Source organism: Panthera leo, chromosome D1, assembly GCF_018350215.1.
Source record: "Panthera leo isolate Ple1 chromosome D1, P.leo_Ple1_pat1.1, whole genome shotgun sequence".
Classification (NCBI taxonomy): domain Eukaryota; kingdom Metazoa; phylum Chordata; class Mammalia; order Carnivora; family Felidae; genus Panthera; species Panthera leo.
Window position 1 is genome coordinate 32,665,122 of NC_056688.1, and position 17,004 is coordinate 32,682,125.

Here is a 17,004-nt window from a genome sequence, read left to right on the forward strand (position 1 = left end):
AAAATTGGCTCTCAGTATTCCTGAATATTTAATAAGTTTTCATAGGCCATTATGAGCCAGTTCCAGTTCCAGCACCCTGCTTATTATCTCTGTTACTTCTTACTCATTGTGCCTTTTGTAATTTTGGATTATAAATTCATGTCTGGCACAGCTTAATTTTATTTTCTTTCTTTCTTTCTTTCTTTCTTTCTTTCTTTCTTTCTTTCTTTCTTTCTTTCTTTCTTTCTTTCTTCTTTCTTAATTCTTTAATTCTGTGTGGCCTTAATTGAGGGAGTTTCTGTCCAAAGAATTCTTATTTTATTCTTCCAGGCACTTTAAGGATTTCATTAATGCTCTAGGATTCCTGTACCATGCAGGTAGAATAATTTCAAGCTGCCAATCTGGCTGAAGAAGGCCTTTGATTAAGAGTGATCAAAGGAGAGATGTTTTATACTGAACTAATAAGGATGAAACAGACAAGCTGTCTTCTCATGTCCCCTTTGTCAGTGGATAGAAATAGTCTTCATTTTGGACTCCTTGATACTTTGCTGACTTTGTGAGTTTAACTATGCATTTAAAAGTATGTTAGTTATATTTCATCCATCATATTAGGTGTTCTGGAGAAGGGATTTATAAGCTACCTAATTTTCTGCATTTCCAGAAGAGTTTATATAGAATTTTATGCCAGTTTCAATCAAATATATTAACTCTGCTTTAAAATTTTAAAATTTGTCAATAGGTTAAAAAAGAATTTTTTATGAATATAATTTATTTTCAAATTGGCTTACATACAACATCCAGTGCTCATCCCAACAAGTGCCCTCCTCAGTGCCCATCACCTACTTTCCCCTGTCTCCCAACCCCCACCAACCTGCAGTTTGTTCTCTGTATTTAAGAGTCTCTTAGGGTTTGCCTCCCTCCCTTTCTGTTTGTATCTATTTTTTTCCCCTTCCTTTCTGCCATGGTCTTCTGTTTGTAAAAAAGAATTTTTAAAACACCTCTGTAGGCGATGGTATAGCATTATACAAGTATGAGGATGCACAGTCAGCACAAGTAGGGTTTGACTTAAATTTCCCCACCAATAGCTGCAGGACGCACTGCAACCTTTACACATCTCTGCTTTCTTTTCCATTAAGATCACATAATGAGGTGGGTGCTTGGGTAGCTCAGTCAGTTAAACATCAGACTCTTGATTTTGGCTCAGATCATGATCTCACAACTTCTGAGTTCAAGCCCACATTGGGCTCCTCCATGCTAACAGAGTCCGTTTGGGACTCTGTCTCCTTCTCTCTCTGCTCCTCCCCCATGCACGTGCACACACTCTCTCTCTCAAAATACATAAAACTTAGAAAAAAAAAGATTACATAATTAGGGTTATTATGAGGGCAAATGAAATGATACATCTAAAGCATGTAGCATGGCGTCTGGCCTATAAAAAAGTTTAGTAAATAGTAGCTTAAAATATCTTTCATATCATGGAGTCATTTATGCAAATATTGTCATTGTTAAAATAATATTTAACTTTAATGCAGAATATTTATTGTATCTTCTAAAAGTTTTTAATTATTTATCTGTAGGAACCATTAAAAAATCAATGCAGGTATCTTGGAATTGCATTAATTTACCGAATCATAGATAGTAGAGTGTATTTAATTAGTGTAAAGTTATTGAATATTGTCATATCTATTTACGTTTCAAACTATGTTTTTCCCATGGAAACATAATCTTGAAAGAAAATGTATATATTTTTATGTGGTAGGAAATTTTTCTAAATGATTGCAAATATTTCTCAGTTAATTTTTTTTTTAGCTTTGTAGAAAATGTCCTACTTGTTTTGATTTTTAGAAATGCTTTTAAAACTGTTTGGGATAGAGCCTGTGACTCCAGGAACATGTTGAAGTTACAAAAGATATTCATCAATTTGATCTACCAAAGGCAAAAGAGAATCTGTGTTGCTTAGGATGGGACTGAGGGAAGTAGGAGGAGTGAGATGGAAAAGGAAGTGAGTGGGATGTTACTGTGTGTACTACTTCCCTTGGCCAACCAAATCTTTACTAAAATTCTATTCAAACATGGAAAATGTATGGAATGGGCCCCTTCTCACTCAAATATATATACATTGCCATTGTTTTTAGGCATGTAATATAATTGAAAGAAAATGAGATTCTTACATTTTTCCTTTGTTGATGACCTGTGTTTTCTCCCTCTGTTTCTTAATCCTTTAATTTCAGTATTTTCATCAATATTTAGCTCTATCTTAATCTATTATTTTTTCCTGAAACAGAATAAGCCCTTTTTGATTTGAAATTTCAAGTCTTCTTATATATTAGCAAAGTATTCTGTATTACCTCCAAAATTTTTTTTCAGAGAGAGAGGTGGGGGGGGCGGGGAGGAAGAGAGACAGCATGAACAGGGGTGAGGGACAGAGGGAGAGAGAATCCCAAGCAGGCTTCATGCTCAGCACAGAGCCCGATGCAGCACTCTATCCTGCAGTCCTGGAGATCATCACCTGAGCTGAAATCAAGAGTCGGATGCTCAAGCAACTGAGCCACCCAAGTGCCCCAGAGACTTTTTGTTTCATATTTTCTTTCCTTTTTTTCATAGTCCTCAATAATAATTGGTACATGAGCTCTTTTCTTTGTCTTCCACACCTGCCATCCTTTCTCTACTCAGTTTCATTTTAGTTATTTTATACTTTATTTGGTGATTTTTCTTAAAATCTCAGGGTCTGAACATCATGTCTCTGGTTACTTTTTGTTTTACCCTGGCAGGTCTCCTCCTTTATTCTCCTAATAAGGTTTTTTTCATCAATAATGGCCTTATTTCTTCATTTTTTTCTCTTCTGTCTCCCATTTTAACTTACTGTTTTGTAATTTATTTCATCTTTTATTTCTCTTCTTTGGATTCTTGAAACTTAGATGCCATTTTATTTTTGAAATATAGTGAAAGTTTGCTTAAGTCCCTTTCCTACAGTAATTCTCCCTCCAATTTGTATTCATCTGATTCTTGATTTTTACATTTTCATCATTTCTAAAATTAATTTTTATTAAATTTCATATGATATGTCTGTTACTTACTACACAGTTAAGTCTATGTAATTCTATCTTTGCCTGGTAATTGACTTAGTATCTGATAGTGATTTCCCCTTGGCTTTCTCTTGTTTTGATTAAACCTTTATAATTTGAGCCAGAAGGCTTGATATCTTAGCTATTTGGTTTGATATGAAAGACAGGGAAACAGTGGTTGGGGACATAAATGTAATAATGTCAACAGCTGAAGTTTAACTTCTGTTGTGATAGAATATTATTTTCCATTTTTAAAACAATAATTTTTAGAACTGGTAAACATAATGATTTTTTCTTTCCTGGCACCTAAATTTAGTTATTATATTTTAATTTTAATCTTTTTAAGCTTAATTAACATAAAATATTATATTAGTTTTGGGTGTATAACATATTGATTCCTCAGTTCTATACATTACTCAGTGCTCACCACAATAAGTGTAGCTACCATCTGTCACCATACAGTATTAAAATATTATTGATTATATTCCCTATGTTATCTTTTTCATCTCCATGACTTATTTATTTTATAACTAGAAGTTTGTACCTCTTAACTCCCTTTATCTATTTCACACACCCCCTTATCCACCTTCCCTCTGGAAAGTTCTCTCTATATAAGAGTCTGTTTTTAGATTACCATGTAAGTGAAATCATATGGTATTTGTCTTTCTCTGTCTGACTTATTTCACTTAGCATAATATTAATGGTCCATCTATGTTATTGCAAATGGCAAGATCTTATGTTATTTTATGGCTAAGTAATATTCCTGTGTGTCTATGTCTGTGTATATCACATCACCTATTTATCCATTCATCTATCAATGGACACTTGTATTGTTTCCGTATTTTGGCTATAGTAAATAATGCTGCTATTAATGTAGGGGTGCTTATATATTTTCAAATTAGTGTTTCTTTTCTTTGAGTAAAAACCCAGTAGTTGAATTACTGGATCATATGGTATATCTATTTTTAATGTTTTAAGGAACATTCATGTTGTTTTCCACAGCAGTTGCACCAATTTACATTCCCACCAACAGTACACAAGGATTCCTGTTTCTCCACTTTCTTGCCAAGACTTTTTATTTATCATTCTTCTGATTCTAGCCATTTTGAATGGTGCGAAGTGATATCTTGTGACTTTGATTTATGTTTCCCTGATGATTGGTGATGAGCATCTTTTCATGTGTCTGTTGTACATGTCTGTGTCTTCTTTGAAAAAAAATGTGTATTCAGGTACTCTGCCTATTTTTTAATCAAAATTGTTTTGTGTTAGGTTGCATAAGTTCTTTATATATCTTGGATATTAAGCCCTTGTCAGATAGATCATTTACAGAGATCTTCTTCAATTCAGTAGCTTGCCTTTTTGTTTTGTTGATGGTTTCCTTTACCATGAAAAAACTTTATTTTGCTGTAGTCCTAATTTAATTTTGCTTTTGTTTCCCATGCCTCATGAGACATATCTAGAAAATGTTTCTATGGCTGATGTCAAAAGAGATTATTGTGTGTGCTTTCTTCTAGGAGTTTTATTGTTTCAGGTCTCACATTTAGGCCTTTAATCTTTGTATATGATGTAATAAAGTGGTCCAGTTTTATTCTTTGTATGTAGCTGTCTAGTTTTGTCAACACCATTTATTGAAAAGACTATCTTTACCCCTATTGTATATTATTGCCTCCTTTGTTTTAGATTAATTGGCCATATAAGTATGGGTTTATTTCTGGGCTCTCTATCCTGTTACATTGATCTATATATCTGTTTTTGTGCCAGTACCATACTGTTTTGATTGCTATAGCTTTGTAATAAAGTTTGAAATTCCAGGGCATGGTATCTCCAGCTTGTTTTTCTTCCTCAAGTTTGCTTTGTCTGTTCAAGGTCTTTTGTTGTTCCATACAAATTTTACAATAATTTGTATTATTTGTGTGAAAAATTTTGTTGGTATTTTGGTAGGGATTGCACTGAATCTAGATTTCTTTGGATAACATGGACATTTTAATGATACTAACTCTCCCAAGCCATAAATGTGGTATACATTTCCATTTGTTTTCTTTTATCAGTGTTTTATAGTTTCAGAGGATATGTCTTTTACCTCCTTGTTTAAATTTATTCCTAGGTGTTTTATTCTTTTTGGTGTAGTTATAAATGGTATTGTTCTCTTAATTTCTCCTTCTGCTACTTTGTTATTAGTTTATAAAAATGTGATATATTTCTGTATATTAACTTTGTAGGCTTCAACTTTACTGAATTCATTTATCAATTAATAGTTTTTTGGTGGAGTCTTTCAGGTTTATGTATATAGTTTCATTGCTTCATAGCATTTTCGTTAAGATCGAGTGTAATATCTGTGCATAGTATCATGTTAATGCGATAATAACTGTTTTACTTCTTCTTCTCCATTTTGGATGCCTTTTATTTCTTTTTCTTGTCCAATTGCTGCAGTTAGGACTTTCAGTACTGTGTTGAATAAAAGTGGTGAGTGTAGCATCCTTGCTTTATTTCCTAATCTTAATCTTACAAGAAAATCAGTTTTTCACCATTGAGTATGATTTTAACTGTGGGGTTTTCATATATGGTTTTTAATATGGTGAGTCCTGTTCCTTCTAAACCCAGTTTGTTGAGAGGTTTTAAAGTGAGTAATTGTTGTATTTTGTAAAATGATTTTCTGTATCTTTTGAGATAATCATATGATTTGTAACCTTTCTCTTATTAATGTGATGTATAACACTGATTTGCAAATATTGAACCACCTTTGGTCTCTGGAATAAATCCTGCTTGATCGTGGTGAATAATTTTTTTTAGTATTGTTGAATTTGGTTTGCTAATACTTTGTTGAGGATATTTGCATCTATGTTCATCAGAGATACTAGCCTACAGTTTTGGAGTCTTTGTCTGGTTTTGCTATCAGGGTAATTCTGGTCTCACAAAACAATTTTGGAAGTTTTTCTTGCTCTTTGATTTTTCAGAATAGTTTGAGAAGAATAGGCATTAACTTTTCTTTAAATATTTAGTAGAATTCACCCATGAAGCCATCTTGTCCTAGACTTTGTTTGTTGGGAGCGTTTTGATTCCCGATTCAAGTTTCATTACTAGTAATCAATCTGTTCAAATTTTCCTTTTCTTCCTGATCCAGTTTTGGAAGAGTGATTGTTTCTAGGGATTTAGCCATTTATTCTAGGTTGTCCAATCTGTTGGCATATAATTTTTCATTATATTCTTTTATAATCCTTTGTATTTCTCTGGTGTTGGTTGTTATTTCTCCTCCTTAATTTCTGATTTTATTTCAGTCCTCTCTTTTTTTTCTTGATGAATATGGCTAAAGTTTTATCAATTTTGCTCATTTTTCAGAGAACCACCTCCTGGTTTCAATGATCTTTCCCATTGTTTTTTAAGTTGCAATCTCATTTATTTTTGCTCTCATCTTTATTATTTCCTTCCTTCTACTATATCTGGCTTTGTTCTTTTTTTTAGCCCATTAAGGTGTAAGGTTAGGTTGTTTATTTGACATTTTTCCTTTTTCTCTGGAAGTTGTCAGGTATCACTCTAACTGTTCTCTAAGAACTGCTTTTGCATCTTCTGAAAGACTTGAGATGTTGTGTTTTCATTTTCATTTGTCTGAAGGTATGTTTTCATTTCTTCTGATTTCTTGGTTGATCCATTTATTGTTTAGTAGCATTTGCTTAACCTCCATATATTTGTGTTCTTTCCAGATTTTTTCTCATAATTGATTTTTAGTTTCATAACATTGTGCTCAGAAAAGATGCATGGTATAATTTCTACCTTCTTGAGTTTATTGAGACTTGTTTTGTGATCTAACATGTGATCTATTATGGAGATTGTTCCATGTGCACTTGAAAAGAATATGTATTCTGCTATTTGAGGATAGAATATTTTGTATATATCTGTTAGATTCATCTGGTATAATGTGTCATTTAAAGCCACTGTTTCCTTGTTGATTTTCTGTCTGGGTGATCTGTTCATTAATGTAATGGGGTGTTAACCCCTACTGTTGTATTACTATTAATTTCTCTCTTTATGTTGTTAATATTGGCTTTATATATTTAGGTGCTTCTACACTGGGTACATAAATATTTGTAATTCTTGTATCCTCTTGTTGGGTTTTTCTGCTTGTCATTATGTAGTGCCCTTCTTTGTCTGTTGCTACAGTCCTTGCAGAGTTTATTTTGTCTGAAAGAAATATTATTACCCCAGCTTTTTTCGGGTTCCATTTTCATAGTATATATTTTTCTATCCTTTCACTTTCAATCTGCATATATCTTTAATTCTGAAATGAGTTTCTTTTAGGCAGCATATAGATGGGTCTTTTTTTTTTTTTTCGTTTTTTTCCCCCATTCAGTCACCCTGTCCTTTGATTGGAGCATTTAGTCCATTTACACTTAAAGTAATTATTGATAAGTATATACTTTTTGCCATTTTGTTAATCGTTTTCTCATTGTTTTGTAGTTTTTCTCTGTTCCTTCCTTCTCATGCTCTTTCCCCATGTGGTTTGATGGCTTTCTTTAGCGTTATGCTTGGATTCCTTGCTCTTTATTTTTTGTGTATCTACTATAGATTTTTGATTTGTGGTTAGCATTGGTTTCAGATCTAACATCTTGGGTATGTAGTAGTCTATATTAAGTTGATGGTCTCAAGTCAAACACATTCTAAAAGGACTGAATTTTTATTCCCCTCTCAATGTTTTATGTATATGAATGATATCATATTTTACATCTTTTTCTTTGGTCATTCCCTTGACTGATTTTTGTAGATAAAATTGATTTTGCTACTTTAGTGTATTAACCTCATTACTGGCTTTATAAGTGATTAATCTACTACCTTCTAATTATTAAAAGTGATATATCTAGAGATTTTTATAGACATATCTTCTTTCTGGTCATATAACTAAATTATCTTAATACTTTTATAGAATTATATTGTAATCCCTTGAGTTTTCTAGCTATAATATTATCTTCAAATAAACTAATTATTAATATGTTCACTGTTGGGTTTTGGTAAATAGTGTTTATATCTTTCTACCTGTACTTTGAGGTTTTTATTTGTGTGTTTTAGTAGTGGCTCTTGGATCTTAACAAAAAGCTTTTGCATTAGTTTCCTACTGCTGTAACAAATTACCACAATTTAATGATTTAAAACAACACACATTTATTATCTTAAATTTCTGGTGGTCAGAAGTCTGAAATGGGTTTTACTGGGCTAAAATCAAGGCATTAGCAGTACTGCATTTCATTGTAGACTCCAGTCGAAAATCTCTATCCTTGCATGTTTCAGCTTCTAGGGCTGCACAATTCTTTGACTTGTGGTGCCAGTTCATCTTTAAAGCGAACAATAGTTTAGTCTTTGTCAAGACATCATCTCTTTTGACTCTGCTGTCTCCCTTTTCCCCATTTAAGAAACTTGAGTATCACACGGTCCTGAGTCCACCTGGGTGTTCCAAGCTGCTCTTCTTAATGTCAGCTGGTTAGCAATCTTAATTCTATCTGCAATTTTAATTGTCTCTTATTCCTGCCATCTCTAAGGAACCACGATTCTGCCTTTCAAAGCCTCTTGTCATTTGTTGATAAAAATTAAGTGATTTTCTCCTTTGATCTGATATAATGAATTTTGGTGGTAGATTTTCCAGGATTGAACCATCCTTTTCTTCTCAGAACAAGCTCTAATAGAGTAAGGTATAGTGTTCTATTTTTAATTCTGCAGAATTCAAGTTTTTAGCTCATTTTAAAATTTTACCTATAAAATCATGACAGCTTAATCTTTATTTCTGGGATGATGCTTTTAAGGATAAGTTTGCTTTTAAAATGTATAGGGAAGGTTTTGACTTTTTTCTTTAAGATAGTATAAGAGAGGGGTGTCTGGGTGGCCCAGTCAGTTGAGCATCTGACTTCCACTCAGGTCATGATCTCCCGGTTTGTGAGTTCAAACCCCATGTTGGACTCTGTGCCGACAGCTCAGAACCTGGGGCCTGCTTTTGGTTCTGTGTCTCCCTCTCTCTCTGTTCCTCCCCTGTTTTCTCTCTCTCTCTCTCTCTCTCTCTCTCTCTCTCTGTCTCTGTCTCTCTCTCTCTCTGTCTCTGTCTCTCTCAAAAATAAATAAACATTAAAAAAAATTTAAAAAAGATAGTATAGGGGCGCCTGAGTGGCTCAGTCAGTTAGGCAGTCGACTTTGGCTCAGGTCATGATCTTGCAGTTCGTGAGTTCAACCCCCGTGTCAGGCTCTGGGCTGACAGCTCATAGCCTGGAGCCTGCTTCGGATTCTGTGTCTCCCTGTGTCTGCCCCTCCACTGCTTGCACTCTGTCTCTCGCATTGTCTCAAAAATAAACATTTTTAAAAAATTGAAAAAGATAGTATAAGAGAAATGTCTGCCATAGAGAAGATAAGACTTAGGGTGTGACATTATCAGAGTCAGTTTTAATAATTTATATACTAGGGGCACCTGGGTGGCTCAGTCGGTTGAGTATTCCACTTTGGCCCAGGTCATGATCTCCCGGTTTGTGGGTTTGAGCCCTGCATCCGGCTCTGTGCTGATGGCTCAGAGCCTGGAGCCTGCTTTGGATACTGTGTGTGTGTCTCTCTCTCTCTCAAAAATAAACATTAAAATTTAAAAAAATTGTATTCTATAAAACTCTCCATTTTCTAAATTATCAAATTTATTTAGGAGTGTTTCATTTAATATTTTCTAAGTCTTGGAATTCTTCTAGTGTCTTTAAAGTTCCTTTACCAAACATTATATGATACATTTTTCCTCCTTTTCTTTATTGTTTGACTTTCTTTTTTTTGACTAATGTCTTAATTGAATGCTTAACTCATTTTTTCATTCATTTTCCACAACAAAACCATATAATTCTTTCTATATATGTTTTTGCATTTAAGTATATCTCATGAGTTTTGATTTGAAATGTCTTTTGTTGTTAATGTCCAGAGGAATAATAATTTTTTTTTACATAAATTTCCTCTTTGGTCAAAGACTACTTACCTAGAAAAATGTGTCAAGTGCCAAGTTAACTTTGATTTTTAATAAAATAATGTTATAAAAGGATATAATGTTTATTTTTTCAGAATTTATTAAAGATTTCTTGTACTGTATCAGTTTTAAGTTCTCTATCTATATTATTAATTGTGTATTTAATGTGTAAAATATGAAAGAAATATAGGGATATTCCTACTCTGGGTATTTTTTTTAAGGATTTTCCTGTTTTCAGTGTTTGGTTGCTGTGTTTGCTTTATAAAGGCTTATGCTTATGTTTTCTTTGAAGAGGCTACAATTTATCCTTAATATCCTCACTTTGTCTCATTTTAATGTCTTTGGACTTTAATTCTGTTTTTATCTGTTACTAATATTGCTTCCTCTGCTTTTCACATATTGTATTTGCCTTGTTCACTTCTTTTCATCTTTTAATTTTCAACTTATTTTCCTGTTTTTATTATTTTTCTTGTCAACTGCAAATAGATATTTTTTGACCCAGCCTTTCTTTGACATTGACATTTGTTAGGATAATCAGTATATAAGCTTTTATTTCTTCCAATACATTTTATGTGTATTTTATGTGTTTACTTAAGTATATTTGTTAAATATTCCTTTTCTTAATTTTCTGGGTTGGTCAATTTTTCCTTCATTTTCTTTTCCCCATTCAATCCTCAGTCATCCATTGTTAATTTCAATGTGTTTTTCCATTTTGCTAGTGCTTACATGCTCCTTCTGATGAGTCATAATTAAATCTATATTCCCCTTTAATTGTATCAAAATTAATAAGTATGCCTATAACATTTTACCAACCTTTTTAAATAATGCATGCTAAATAAGTTCAGAACCTTTTTCTCTGCCCTCTCAACTCCCTACAATTTTTTGTAAAACAGTTCAGAATTTTTACTACTAGGCTACATGTAAGCTATCATTTTCCCAGGAAACCTCTATCTTGAATATTGAGTTTATCATTCCCTTGTATCATTTTATAAATTTTCTGAATATATATTTCCATCAACAATATATTCCTTAGTTTTGAAGATTTTCTCCCCCACTTTATAGAAATAATATCATATGGCATATATATTTCTGTAACTTGAATTATTTGCCTAACATTAGTGAAGTTCTTTATTCTGATGTGTATTATTCTGGTTTATTCATTTTTACTGAACTATATTATTACATCCTATGACTATCATTAACCTATTCTCATTTTGATAGACATTTGTATCCACTTTGAAGGCTATTACATACAGTGCACCTGTGAAACTTTTGCACATTCCATCCCTCAGAATAAAATTCATCAGGGTGAGTAAGAGATCCTATTAAGTCATTCTTTCTGTCTTTTCTTATGTTCCCATGTCCACTCCCTAGTATCTGATCCCAGGTCTTCTCTCCCTCCAGGAAAACAATGAAAGCTCCCAGACATATCATCTCCTAAAGATAGACACAGTAGTTGGGAAAAATGGTACAGTGGAAGGTCGTTACTGTACCTATACCACTATTGTCTATTTAGCTTACCCAAACCTGCAGATGCTATTATTTTTCAAAGTACATAAATAGTTTTGTAATTAATACAAAGGCATTCTATGTTGTTATTTAATTCTGATTACTTTTTGCCATTATTTTCTCAACGAAAAGCTAGAGGTACAATTATATGAAGTTCTATAGATTTTTTTTTCATTTTTGTTTTTGAAGTATAGCTGTGTATGTTATATTAGTTTCAGGTGTGCATCATAGTGATTCAACAATTCTACACACTACTTACTTCTCATAACAATAAGTGTAGTCACCATCTCTCACCATAGAAAGTTATTACAATATTATTTACGAAATACCCTATGCTGTACTTTTAATGTGTGTGACTTAATTATCTTATAACTGGATGTTTATACCTACCTATGTAGCCCATGCCCCAACCCACCTCTTGCATTCTTTTTTTTTTTAATTGAAGTATAGTAGACACACAATGTTACATTAGTTTCAGGTGTACAACATAGTGATTCCACATTATGTTATACTATGTTCACAAGTGTAGCTACATCTATCACCAAACAGTGTTGTTACAATACTACTGATTATGATAAATATGCTATAACTTTTATCCTGGTGAAATATTCATTCCAAAAGTACAACCCTGTGTTTCCCACTCTCCTCCTTCCATTTTTCACATCCCCCCATCCACCTTCCCTCTGGCAACCATCAATTTCATTTGTGTATTTTTATGGGTCTTTTTCTGCTTTTTGTTTGTTTATTCATTATTTTTTGTTGTTAGATTTCACATATAAGTGAAATCATACAAGTCTTTCACTTAGCACAAATCCTTTAGGTCCATCCATGTTGTCATAAATGGCAAAATCTCATTATTTCTTATGGCTGAGTACTATTCCATCGTGTGTGTGTGTGTGTGTGTGTAGTGTGTCACACATCTTTATCCATTCATTTATCACTGAATACTTGGTTTGTTTCCATATCTTGGCTATCATTAATAATGCTTCAATATATACAGGGGTACATATATCTTTCCAAATTAGTGTTTTCATTTCCTTTGGGTAAATATCCAATAGTGGAATTACTGGATCATATGGTGTTTCTAATTGTTTGAGTACCCTCCATACTGTTTTCCATAATGGTTGCACCAGTTTACATTTCTACCAACAATGCATGAGGGTTTCCTTTTCTCCACATCCTCACTAACACTTACTTCTTGTCTTTTTTATTCTAGCTATTCTGGTGTAAGGTGTAATATTACATTTTCTTGTGGTTTTGATTTGCTTTTCCCTAATGATTAGTGATGTTAAGCACCTTTTCATGATTCTGTTGGCCATTTGTATATCTTTGAAAAAACTCCCTGTTCAGATTCTCTGCCCATTTTTAAATCAGATTGTTTATTTCTTTTGCTGAGTTGTATATGGTCTTTTTTTTTTTTTTTTAGATATTAACCCTTTACTAGATTATATCATTTTCTAATATCTTCTACCACTCAGTAGGTTGCCTTTTTGGTTTGTTGAGTTTCCTTCACTGTGCAAAAGCTTTTTTATTTTAATGTAGTCCCAATAGTTTAATTTCATTTTTTTCCATTGCTTTAGGGGATATATCTAAATATGATGCTAAGGCTGATGACCAAGTGATTACTGTCTAAAAACACAGCATTCTTTCTTGATAAAAACCCTCAAAAAGTAGGGATAGAAGGAACATACCTCAACATCATAAAGGCCATATATGAAAGGCCCATAGCTAATCAACCTCAATGGGAGAAAACTGAGAGCTTTTCCCCTAAGGTCAGGGACACGAGAGGTATGTCCACTCTCAACAGTATTGTTCAACATAGTACTTGGAAGTCCTAGCCTTAGCAATAAGACAACAAAAAGAAATAAAAGGCATACAAATAGGCAGGGAAGAAGTCAAACATTCACTCTTCACAGACAACATGTGATCCTTTGTGTGGAATACCCAAAAGACTCCACACACCACACACACACACAAACTGCTAGAACTGATTCATGAATTCAGCAAAGGTGCAGGATATAAAATCAAAGTACAGAAGTAGGTTGCATTTCTAGGCACCAATAATGAGGCAGCCAAAAGAAATCAATTCATTGATCCCATTTACAATTTCACCAAAATCCATAAGATACCTAGGAATAAACCTAACCAAAGAGGTAAAAGATCTGTACATGGAACACTATAGAAAGCTTATGAAAGAAATTGAAGAAGACACAAATAAATGGAAAAACATTCCATGCTTATGGTTGAGAAGAACAAATATTGTTAAAATGTCAATACTACCCAAAGCAATCTACACATTCAATGCAATCCCTATCAAAATAACACCAGCATTCTTCACAGAGCTAGAACAAACAATCCTAAAATGTGTATGGAACAACAGAGGACCCTGTATAGCCAAAGTAATGTTGAAAAAAAAAAAAAAAGCAAAGCTGGAGGCATCACAATTCCAGACTTCAAACTGTATTACAAAGCTGTAATCATCAAAACAGTATGGTACTGGCACAAAGCCAGACACATAGATCAATGGAACAAAATAGAGAACCCACAACTGGACCCACAAATGTATGACCAACTAATATTCATGAAGCAGGAAAGAATATACAGTGGAAAAAAGACAGTTTCTTGAGGCAAATGGTGTTGAGAAAACTGGAGGGTGACATGCAGAAGAATGAAACTGGACCACTTTCTTACACCATACATAAAAATAAATTCAAAATGGCTGAAAGACCAAACTAAGACAGGAAACAATCAAAATCCTGGAGGAGGAAAGAGGCAGCAACCTCTTTGACCTCGGCCGCAGCAACTTCTTACTAGACATGTCTCTGGAGGCAAGGGAAACAAAAGCAAAAATGAACTATTGGGACCACATCAAGATAAAAATCTTCTGAACAGCAAAGGAAACAATCAGTAAAACTAAAAGGCAGCCTATGTAATGGGAGAAGATATTTGCAAATGACATATCTGGTAAAGGGTTAGTATCCAAAATCTGTGAAGAACTTATCAAACTCAACACCCAAAAAAGAAATAATCCAGTGAAGTAATGGGCAGAAGACATGAACATAGACATTTTTCCAAAGGAGACATCCATATGGCTAATAGACACATGAAAAGATAGTCAACATCACTCATCAGCAGGGAAATACAAATCAAAACCATGATGAGATACCACCTCACACTTGTCAGAATGGCTAAAATTAACAACACAAGAAACAACAGGTGTTGGCAAGGATGTGAAGGGGGAACCCTCTTACACTGATTTTGGAATGCAAACTGGTGCAGCCACTCTGGGAAACAGTATGGAGGTTCATCAAAAAACTGAAAATACAGCTACCATATGACCCACCATGTGCACTACTAGGTATTTGTACAAAGGATGCAAAAGTGCTGATTGAAAGGGGAATGTGCACCCCAATGTTCACAGCAGCACTATCAACAATAGCCAAATTATGGAAAGAGCCCAAATGTCCATTGACTGTTGAATGGATCAAGAAGATGTGGAAAATATATACAATGGAATATTACTTCGTGATCAAAAGGAATAACATCTTGTCATTTGTAACTGCATGGATGGAACTAGAATGTATTATGTTAAGGGAAATAAGTCAGATAAAGACATCATGATTTCACTCATATGTGGAATTCAAGAAATAAAACAGAGGAACATTGGTGTAGGAAAGGAAAAATAATATAAAAACAGAGGGAGGCAAACCATAAAAGACTCTTAAATACAAAGAATAAACTGAGGGCTGCTGGAGGGGCTTGAAGTGGGGGGATGGGCTAAATGGGTGGCGGACATTAAAGAAGGCACTTGCTGGGATGAGCACTGGGTGATATATATAAAATAATGAATCACTAAATTCTACTCCTGAAACCATTATTACACTATGTTAACTAACTTGGATTTAAATTTTTAAAAATAATAATAAAGAAATAAAATTTTACTTTAAAAATTCTTTGGGATTCTCTAAAACGTCTGTGAAAGCCACATATTACTTTGGAATTAGAAAAAAAAATAAATTGTATTTATTAAATAAGATTACTGTCTATATTTTATTATAGCAATTTTGTGGTTTCATGTCTCACATTTAGGTCTTTAATCCATTTTGAGTTTATTTTTGTATATGGTGTAAGTGGTCCAGTTCCTTTGCATGTAGCTGTCCAGTTTTCCCAGCACTGTTTATTGAAGAGACTGTATTTTCCCCATTGTATATTTTTACCTCCTATGTGGTAGATTAATTGACTATGGGTGTGGCTTTATTTCTGTACTCTACTGTGTTTCATTGATGAGTGTAGTTTATTTATGTGCCAGTACCATAATATTTTCATTAGGCTAGCTTTGTAGTATATCCTGAAATCTGGAATTGATATATCTCTAGCTTTGTTCTTTGTCAACATTTCTTTGACTATTCAGGGCATTTTGTGTTTCCATACAAATTATAAGATTATTTGTTCTAGTTCTGTGAAAAATACTATTGCTATTTTGGTAGAGATTGCATCAAATCTGTAAGTTGTTTTAGGTTGTTTGGACATTTTAACAATATTAATTCTTCAAATCCATAAGCATTATGTTTCTATTTGTTTTTGCCATCATTTTCTTTGAACAATGCTGTATAATTTCAGAGTTCAGGTCTTTCATCTGTTTCATTAAATTTTTTCCTAGGTATTTCATTCTTTTTGATATGATTGTAAATGGAATTGTTTTCTACATTTCTCTTCCTGCTACTTCATTACCAGTATATACAAATGTAACAGATTCCTGTATGTTAATTATGAATTCTAAAACTTTACTGAATTAATTTATTACTTCTAATAGTTTTTAGTGGAATCCTGAGGGTTTCCTATAAATAGTATCATGTCATCTAAATTTGTGACAGTCTTACTTCTTCCTTACCCATTTAGATGCCTTTTGCTTCTTTTTCTTGTCTGATTGCTGTTGCTAGGATTTCCAGTACTGTGTTGAATAACACTGATGAGACAGGACATCCTCGTCTTGATCCTGATCATAGAGGAAATGTTCTGTGTTTTTCATGGGTATGATGTTAGCTGTGGGTTTTTCATATATGACCTTTATTATATTGAAGTACATTCTTTCTAAATCCACTTTTTTGAAAGTGTTTTTAACATGAATATATGCTATATATTTTGTCAGATGCTTTTCCTGTACCCACTGAGGTCATTATACAGTTTTTATCCTTGGTTATTTGAAGTTAATCACTTTGATTGATTTGTGAATATTGAACCACCCTTGTATCCCTGGAATAAATCTCACTTGATTGTGGTGAATAATTTTTAATGTATCCTTGAATTCTGCTTGCTAATATTTTGTTGAGAATTTTTGCATCTATGTTCATAGCCCTTAGTTTTCTTTCCTTGTAGTACCTCTTTTGGTTTTGGTATCAGGTTAATGCTGGCCTCATTGAATGAATTTGTAAGTTTTTCTCCCTCTTTAATTTTTTGGAATAATTTGAAAATAATAGGTATTCA

General features: G+C 33.2%; 1 protein-coding gene across 3 annotated transcripts in view; it reads left to right on the forward strand.

Moving 5' to 3' along the window:
• Positions 1-17,004, forward strand: part of PGR (progesterone receptor) — a 104,816-nt gene that overhangs the window by 48,839 nt on the left and 38,973 nt on the right. For 2 of the 3 annotated variants that reach the window (XM_042904222.1, XM_042904224.1), the window contains exon 4: positions 11,233-11,319. The exons of the other annotated variant lie outside the window; for it this stretch is intronic. In XM_042904222.1, the coding sequence (XP_042760156.1) occupies positions 11,233-11,319 (87 nt within the window). The remainder of the gene's footprint in view (positions 1-11,232; positions 11,320-17,004) is intronic. 3 annotated transcript variants of the gene reach the window in all.